This window comes from Halyomorpha halys, unplaced genomic scaffold, assembly GCF_000696795.3.
Source record: "Halyomorpha halys isolate HHAL.00 unplaced genomic scaffold, Hhal_1.1 Scaffold1494.1, whole genome shotgun sequence".
NCBI lineage: Eukaryota > Metazoa > Arthropoda > Insecta > Hemiptera > Pentatomidae > Halyomorpha > Halyomorpha halys.
In genome coordinates, this window is record NW_027110725.1 from 144,425 (window position 1) to 154,073 (window position 9,649).

At 33.3% G+C, this 9,649-nt stretch overlaps 1 protein-coding gene across 1 annotated transcript; it reads right to left on the reverse strand.

Annotated features, from left to right (window-relative positions):
• Window positions 1-6,158: 6,158 nt before the first annotated feature.
• On the reverse strand, window positions 6,159-6,764 carry LOC136796105 (transcription factor TFIIIB component B'' homolog). Its single transcript, XM_067048842.1, has one exon. It carries the CDS (start codon window positions 6,762-6,764, stop codon window positions 6,159-6,161), a length of 606 nt encoding a protein of 201 aa, XP_066904943.1.
• Window positions 6,765-9,649: the final 2,885 nt, after the last annotated feature.

Below are 9,649 nucleotides of genomic sequence, written 5' to 3' on the forward strand. Positions count from 1 at the left end.
CAAGAATGACCTTAAGAAAATTCAAATAAACTAATAAAATCAGATTATTAACGATAGTATATACTTTTTTTCCCGATCCTTGCCCGTATTAGAAATTATTGTCCATGGCCATTTACAGACCGGAACTAAAAAAGTACTATCTATTTTTTCCTGAGGTATCCAAACTTTCTTTCAGTATTATAAAAATTTAGCCATAGACTTGTTTCATTCTGTTGTCCCTTTACTGGAATGTTTTCCTGCGGCAATTATAAGTTCACTGCTCCAATCAACGCCCCATATTAAATTTGCACGTCCTTGAATATTTTGAATCTTAAAGCACTAGAAAAAAAATGAGAAGCAGGATTTGGTGAGCTTTTCCTTCCGCATGCATGCCTCGGACCGGTTCCTGCCAAGCCCCTACACGTCATTAGCTCCACCCACAATTTCCTTCAGTTTTTTTTTTCTTATTTTTCTAAGCAATAAATTACTAGTGTCAGGGCCATTCTCATAGAGAGGGAAAGGTTTGTCAACGATTTGAATTGCTTGGATAAAACATGTTGAGTTACTGTCAGATAATATTGTTAGGGGTAGAGAGATAATGGACATTTCTTTAGGAATAATTAAATATTCAGTTCAAATTGGGATAACAACTTGTTTAGTAATAATGATAAATCGATATTGAAACCATCAATGAATGAATGACTTAGGGTTGCTGAATGACAGTCAGGGGTGATCGATCGACCGAATCAATTTATTTCGAATGATCTTGGCAGTAAAGTGTGTATCGCTATATCTAGATCTGCTTCCCGTAACCTTAGTATGCTTCACCTATTAGTCCAATATGTCCTGTAATTCTACTCTAAGCTGAGTTACTTTCGTGTCCTTGGCTCAATGCTAAATAATGTGTTATTTACTTGCTAGGTTAAATGTGCAGGGAAATACCAGGCTAAGTAGTACAGGACCTAACTGCTAAGAGGCTTTCGTCGTACTTCCTTTTATCCCGGGTCTTAAAATCCTTGAAGGGATAAACACGCAACTTTTACTATATATACTAATAGGTTTAACGCCCTTATGTACCATATCAACACCAATAATGTTGGGTTATCTCCAAGACTAAGATTTGTATGCAGTACAAGAACCCAGAATATGCCTTATAATATAGAATAAAAAACATGTAGAAAAACACAAGCTGTTTTTCCAACGGTTTGTTTAATTAAATCCCAAAAAAATATGGTAAATATTGTAAATTATATATTTATGCAATAAAAAAAAATAAAAAAAAACCGTGCTCGTGAGGCGACATGTTTCCGTGACAACGTATACTCTATGCTAATATTACATGATTTATAAGACGTTGTCACGTCAAAAATAAAAGTTTTTTATAAGTAAAATGTTTAAATGGTTACTATAGTTATCCAATAATGTTTTGTATTAAATGTAAACAAAACAATCTACTTCCGTTACGGGACACTTTTTCTAACATTGCATCCCGCAAAATGATTTATAAGACGTTGTCACGTTAAAAAATAAGCTGGAAATCTTTCAATATATTATAAGAAAGCGAAAATATAGTAATGTCCGTACAAAAGGTACTTAATAAAGTATGAAATTAGAGTAGAGATTAAAAATTAAACGATAATTATTTCGATTTTTTTAAAATTTTATAAACCGTAATATGTAAATAATTAAAACGGCTAATAAACTAAAAAGATAAAAACATGACATGACACACTTTCTAAACTAAAATATCAAAAAAATAAGAACTTAGAATTAGCAACAAATAAGAAAAACAACAATAATAGAGTTTAAAAAGGATAAATAATTAGTAGAGATATAAATAAATTAAATACAAATTAATAGATAAATAATTAAAACAAATAATAACAAACAAGAAATATAAAATACGTAAATTTACATGCCAATAGATAGGAATAAGAAAATACAAGAAAATTAAAAATAACTTTATTTAAAAATTGACAAGATGGATAAATAAGAGGAGGGACAAAATAAGTATGTCCTTTATTAAAATTAATTACAAGCGATATTTATAAAATTGATTCTTTAAATTATAATTTTTTGTAATTGAAAATAATTTTGTAATTAGAAAATTACCTTCCTACATCATTAAATGGTTATTATTATTATAGGTATTTGTTCCTAGTTATAGTTGAAATGAATTATTATGAGTAGTAGGAGGAAAAAAAAAATAACTTTATCATAAAAATCCATATTTCCATATTCCATATTTTTATTTATTTAGTTCATGTTAAAGTAATTAAGGAACTTGTGAAAAATGATATATAAAAATTAAACATAATTTTTAACATATTAAAAATTAAGCACGGACAGGTGAGGTCAGTTTCAAACCCGCTAGCTGTTAGCATGGGAAATTATTATTAAATGTTTTTCTATGAAGTCTGTACTTGTTCCTATTGAACATAAATTTTTGGATTTATTAGTTTTGACATTTTTTAATCGATTTTGTTTTTAATGCCCCATGAAGTTGAAGTTCCGAAACAAGTTTTTTTACTATTAAAATGGTTTTATTTATTTTTGTCTTAGTTTTATGAACAATTGATAGAAATTCCTTTCGTGATTAAAATGAAACTTAAGGGAATTGAGATGTCCATCAAACAAAATAGTCTGCAATACGCTCTCTCCTTATGATCTTCACAATAATTTAAAAAATAATCGGCTGACAAAAAATCTGCAGTGTGTCCATACTTTGAAAGCAACAAGCTATTATGGAGTATTGGGAACGTGCAATAAATTATCAAGAAGTAATTATTCAGGACTGAATGACAGTCCCATGTGGTCCAAATGGAATGAGGAAAGTCCATCTACAATATTTCATCAAATTGTAACGCTTATAAGCTGGAATAATTAACGCTGGTTGGTACCGTAATTACCGCTAAGAGGTAGTGTTAAAATTTGTTAATTTTTATTTTTGATATTGTAATAATGCAGTAAAAGAAAAAGTTTATCAACGAATGTTATTTTAAATATTGTATGATTAACCTACAAAACTTCTGCCGAATTATATTAACTAATTGAAGAGTTTTACACGATGATTTTTTTTTTTCAAAATAATTAGGAAAGATTAAAGACAGTAACTAATAAGTCAAAGTAACTGAATAAAATTAATAATTAACCCCTACTGTACCTAAGAGAACTAAGAAGAGATACGTTTGGTGAGAACACATTATCAGAAAGTGGAGTTAGACGTTTTTTAACGGAGAGAACTATGACTAATTATACAATATTGCAAAAAAGGTACGATATTTGAAGAAGGTAACTTTCAAGTACGATTAGTCATAGATCTCAAATACTAATCTTTCATTATTTGCCTTGCTCAATATTTTTCTTTCGTTTTAAAATGAATTTATTTATTGCTATTTGCAAGATCAAGTAAATTTGATGTAAGATCAAAATGGAGTGATACAGGCAGGTAGAAAAACTACCCATTGGTAGCATTCTCAATAAATCATATTTCTGCACTAGAAGGTCTCGAAGTTTTCTTCGAATCTTCTTTTCAGGCGCCTCAGAGGATTGTTAGGAATGGAAGAGGAAGCAAGACTAGAAGAAACGGAAAAAGGGAGTTTATAATGGAATTGATATCTGGTTCGGACTAGATCGGCTACATATGCAACATTAAGGTCTTTATGGATGATTTAATTTGTGACAAAGTAAGGAGTATTGAGGATTTTACGAAGGATTTTGGATTGTAAGGATTGAAAACGAGAGGAATTCGAAGGTTTAGTGGAGCCCCAAAGCTCAACTCCATATGTCCAGATAGGCCTTATAATTGTTGTGTAGATCTGTCTTTTGTAATGAATTGGAAATTTAGACTGTTTGTCCAGTAACTGCTGTAATAGTCGAAATAGACGTGCAGTTTCCTGTCTTTTCAGGCTTACGTGAGGAATCCAGGTTAGTCGTTTGTCCAGATGTAGTCAAAGGTAGCGAATCTGTTTGACAGGGGTAAGATCGACATTATTAAAGGAGACTGTAGGGCAGTCGGTAGGTTTAAGACGAAGGATAAAGGTGATTTTTTGGGATTTATTTTAAGCGTCCAATTACGACACCATTCTTCGAGGGCTGTGATATGGGATTGGGATACAATTAAAGGGTTATTCTTCACAGCAAGCAGACATGTGTTGTAACAGTCGAAATCGACGTGCAGTTTCCTGTCGTTTCAGTCTTGTGTGTGGATTCCATGTTAGTCGTTTGTCTTGGTGTAGTCCAAGATAGCAGAAAAATGAATTAAGGTTGTATGAAGAGATAGACAGGTTTGGGGTGCGATCAGCAGAAGATACAAAAATACAAAACAACCTTAATTCAGAGAAAAATAATAACCAAAATATTTGGAAATATACATAACAATAAATTAAGTAGATAGTAGTTGATACTAATGGGAGATAAAATATCGTATTGTACAAAATTAATGATACCAAAAGTTATTTATTATTTACTTGACCGTGTGTATAGATGAATGGAATATGGTCCGGGTGCGGTAAAAAAAAACAACTCAAATAGTAGATAATTATACTATTTTATTGAGCCAACGTTTCGCCCCACGTTGCAGGGCTTCGTCAGGGCTGTTTTGACGGCAGTCAAAAATAAAGTGTATGTTTGTTTAAAAATGGCGAAACGTTGGCTCAATAAAATAGTATAATTATCTACTATTTGAGTTGGTTTTTTTTTGACCGCACCCGGACCATATTCCATTTATTTATTATTTACCAATGATTTTTTTTTCTTTTTCTCTGAATTAAGGTTATCTCGTTTTATTTTTCAGCCCCGATGAAGGCCTAAAAGTTAGGTCGAAACGTCGGCACAAATAAGCATGTTTTGCTAAACAGCGTCGACCTTTTCCTCATATATTTATATCTACGGCCAATTAACACCTCATTAGAGTTATGTGCATTTATGTAGGCCACTTCATTCATTGGCAGTTGAATAAAATGACAGATAATGAATTAAAAGAGACGTATTAACAACTCAATAAAATTCAACATACTTTTGAATACATTGAACCTCTGGATGGCTAATAGGCCTAACGGCCTCCAGAAATCCATTTTGGGCAATTAAGACAGGTTATTCATAGGTTATCAACCTGTTATGAAACGAGAGGGAAGGTTGTTTTACTTTCTTCTTTTAATAAATATGTAATTTAAAAACCGTTAATTTTGGTACGAAACTGTGTGTTTAATATAATAAGAGGCCATAGTTTTGACCATCCAGAATGGTTATAGCCAATGAGAGAAAGTATACACTGACACCAGACGAGGTGCAATGGGGTTGTTTACCCAGCTCAGAACTTTTAATGAAATTAGGTTCTCCTCATCAGGGACAAGGTTTCAGCGAGGTCGAAAAACGCGTAAATCAACGAGAAGTCAGATAATCGGACCAAAATTACTGAGACATCTTATGGTGTTTTATTTCAATCTGTACACCAATTTTTCAACATATTAAAAAAAAGAATGATTTTTGTATTGTTGGTTGCATTAATGGAAGGCGAATCTCAAAGTACTTCATGAAGATCAATTTCTTGAAGAGTTTTTTACCGTCAGCACCAACTTTAAATTGTCTTTATGAATAATATCCTGAAAATAATTAAGCGTTACAACAATAGCGGTCTTAAGTAGATGAAATATGTGGTTCAGTTTCTTTTACATTACAGGTGTTCTTAAAGAATCAATATTGGACAATCAATGTTAGAATGGGAAGCGGAGCTTAAGAGGAATGAATTGAACAGAAAAATGAAAAATTATACAAAGAGAGATGGAATATATACAGATATCCCGTAAGGACAGGAAACTGGAATTGTCTGAAAACTTGAAGTATAAAATAGAATTAGGAAACTAAAGGGTATCTACCACATCACACTGTCATTGGGAAACATGAGGTTGAAAATAAAGAAAATCTCATAGCTATACTCATCTTACTTTCTTAATCTACGGTACAGAAGCAAGAATAGGATCTCTGGAAAGTTTTCGAAATAAAATAACCAAGAAGAGTAGTTGGCTATAACATAAATTAATGCATTTGTAGGGGATGGGTATGAGAACTAGAGATCACGACGTTATTGGATTATGAAACAAAATCAATAATGGTAGCTAATTCTAAGGAATCAGTGAGAATACTGATTTTGTGATTCTATAGTCTATAGTCATGATGGACTATATCCTCTCGACTGATTCGCCCCCAATTCTCTCTCTTTCCTCCAGGTAGTCAGTCATTCCAGTATTCCTGAGGACCTCCTCCAGGTAGTCAGTCATTCCAGTATTCCTGAGGTCCTCCTCCAGGTAGTCAGTCATTCCGGTATTCCTGAGGACCTCCTCCAGGTAGTCAGTCATTCCGGTATTCCTGAGGTCCTCCTCCAGGTAGTCAGTCATTCCACTATTCCTGAGGACCTCCTCCAGGTAGTCAGTCATTCCAGTATTCCTGAGGTCCTCCTCCAGGTAGTCAGTCATTCCAGTATTCCTGAGGACCTCCTCCAGGTAGTCAGTCATTCCGGTATTCCTGAGGTCCTCCTCCAGGTAGTCAGTCATTCCAGTATTCCTGAGGGCCTCCTCCAGGTAGTCAGTCATTCCAGTATTCCTGAGGTCCACCTCCAGGTAGTCAGTCATTCCAGTATTCCTGAGGACCTCCTCCAGGTAGTCAGTCATTCCAGTATTCCTGAGGTCCTCCTCCAGGTAGTCAGTCATTCCAGTATTCCTGAGGTCCTCCTCCAGGTAGTCAGTCATTCCGGTATTCCTGAGGTCCTCCTCCAGGTAGTCAGTCATTCCGGTATTCCTGAGGTCCTCCTTCAGGTCTTTTAGCAAGCTTTTCCTTGAGGTGTCCTCTCTTCCTCTTTCCTGAGAGGGATTTTTGATAGTTTTATTTAGCATTCTTTTGTTGGGGGATATTTCAATATTTCTAAGCCAGCTAAGTCTTCTGAACTCAATAAATCTCACAATATCCACGTGATTATTTAGCTCATCCAATTCATCCGGTTATTGATTATGCGTCAGCCAGTTTTTTGAAGATGTGACCAAAAACGCATCTAATTATCTTCCACTCAAATGCTCTCAACAGCCTGTTTGGCACGTTGTTTCTATAAATGTTCATTCTTCAGTATAATGCGTATCTAACAAGTGATTTATATATTTTTAATTTTGTTTATTCAGAGACTAGATTCGATTTCTTCAAGTTGAAGAAATACCATGGTATGCTTTATTACAGTTCATAATTCGTTTCTTGATCTCATCAATGAACTTATATTTAGGGTTCATTTCAATCCTGAGGTGTGTAAAATGATAAACAATTTCAAAGTGTAATATTGAAGATTACGCTACTTTCTTTCGTTTTAGGAGTTGATGACATGTATTTCGCTTTCGAATCTTAATTTTCACTTCTAGCCAAGTCATCTGCCTAAAGGCATGTCATAGTACTATTTGGATAAATGCATGCAGTAGCTTTATGCAGCACTATGTCATTAATGATTGCTAAGAGGCTGTCTCCTTGTTTTTCCACCACGGTAAATAGTACCTTTCAGTTTAGAGTGGCGCCTACGAGAACATTGTCTGAGTTTGAAACGAAGTCATTTATCAAATTAATTATTTTAAGAGATGCATTAAAAACGTTTAAGACATTACGTAGCTGGATTCTGTTTATTCCATTAAAAGCTTGCTTAAAAATCGATAAAGAGCATATGGACATCAGTATTCCGCTCCCAGCACTCTTGAGGTTTTAAAACAATGATCTAGTCAACAATGGGCCCGATTGGTTTAAATCCACATTGTTACTCATACAGAGTCCGATCATTATATTTAACCTAAGGATATATTTAAACCTTGTAATTAAAGGATTTGCCAACATCTTGTAGGGTACTTTTGTGTTCTGAGAATACAAACCCTAAACACTCCTTTACTCAAGACTTAGAGCAGAGAGGTCACGGGAACGTCCTTGAAAGATATGAATCGAAAAGACCACTTGGCCAGGAAGGAAGGAGCAAGAAGCTATGAAGACACAGACATTACAAAGCGGTAGGCTGAGGATCTGAAAAAGAAGATGATAAAAATTATCAAAAACAAATTTTTTTTTTTATGAAATTATGGTTGCATAAATGACAAAGTTGAAATTTTGAGGTTGAAAACAAACTCAAGAATCGTATTGAGTCCGTCAAAGTATTTGCTATAATTTTTCAATTAGAGAATTTTAACATTCAGATAAAAAAAAAGAGGATTCATTCCACTCTTTTTGGGAAGCGTTAAGAACAAAATCACGTGTTGTATCATGCAAAAAACATTTTACGTGTTGAACATTGTTCTATGATTGATTTGAACCCATATCACGGAGAAGAAAATTTCAATGCACTCTTTTTGAAAAACAAAACAAGAATTTTTTTATTGCCTCCAAAATTTATGTCTGGCTCACTCTCAGTAAATCCTTCTTCTACTGTCATACCAATAATTTTAGGCTACTATTGATTAACTCAGTTTCTTAATTGGTGATTTTTTTTCTTCGAAATTTTGAAGTTTCAAAATCTTGCCATTGATAAACATACTAATTGAGGGTAGGATTTGCTTTTCTCCATTAATACCTAGATTTCTAGAATGACTTGTCAGTATTGTTTAATGTACTTATTTTTAGACTAGGTTCTATCTAGACTATATAGAAGAAAATTCTGATAGGTTGAAATTAAACAGATAATAATTATTAACAATGTCAACTAACTGAAAGAAATGATGAATAATAATCTATAAAAAAAAAAAAAAAATTGAAAGAATATGGACGTCTTTTACTTTAAAGAGCTCAGTCTAAATGTATTCTAATGCAGCTGATCAACTGATTTTCTTTTCATTGTAGAGGGAACAAAAGGATTATTATGAACTATATGATTATTATTATGAAAATATATCTCATTTAATCCAGACTCTTGGAACGTGGAAGTTTCCATAAAACTTTAATCGAGTCTTATTTTTTAAAAATTATTTTAACCTTGGAAATAAATGAAACTCATTTAAGATACTGTATGCTGTACAAATTTTGAAGCAGCTCTAGTGCAAGTGAAGCTCACAGAAATGCTGATGTTTTTTTTAACAAAAACCTGTTTTCCGTAAATTCTTCCTAACCAATCTTATACTATTCCACCCACTTCAAGGATGGAATTCAATCTTGATTTTATAGTTTTTGAAATATGAATCTTGACATATTCCGCTACAAAAAATTATAAATTAATTGCTTCTGCGTTGTCAACTAATAACACCTTATGCTTTCGAGGTATGGAAACAAACTAGACAAATGTGAATTAAACTATCAAGTATGTAGAGCAACTGAGATTCGATGGCGTGAGCTTGTGCCAAGGTCTGACCACTCCCTCTTCAAGGACATGTCGATCCTCTTACTTCCGTCCTCTTCTTTAACAGACACCTTACGATCGAGATAACTGATATAGGTAATTTAGAAAAACATTGAACCGACATCTTAGGATACAAAGGTCTCCTACATGATTATTTCTGAACCTTCATAATTATTACTTTCACTTGCCTGTAAAAGAAATAGGTAAAGGGAAGTATTTTTTATTTGTCTTTGTTAAGAATCCTACTACACAGGTACTCCATCTCTATAAACAAGATAGCTCATACAAAATTAACTGTATATTTTGGTATCCTAATTTTTCAGTCGC

What these genes read in the sequence shown, in the direction of transcription:
- LOC136796105 (XM_067048842.1), bottom strand. Translation starts at nt 6,764, where the DNA reads ATGACTGACTACCTGGAGGAGGACCTCAGGAATACCGGAATGACTGAC.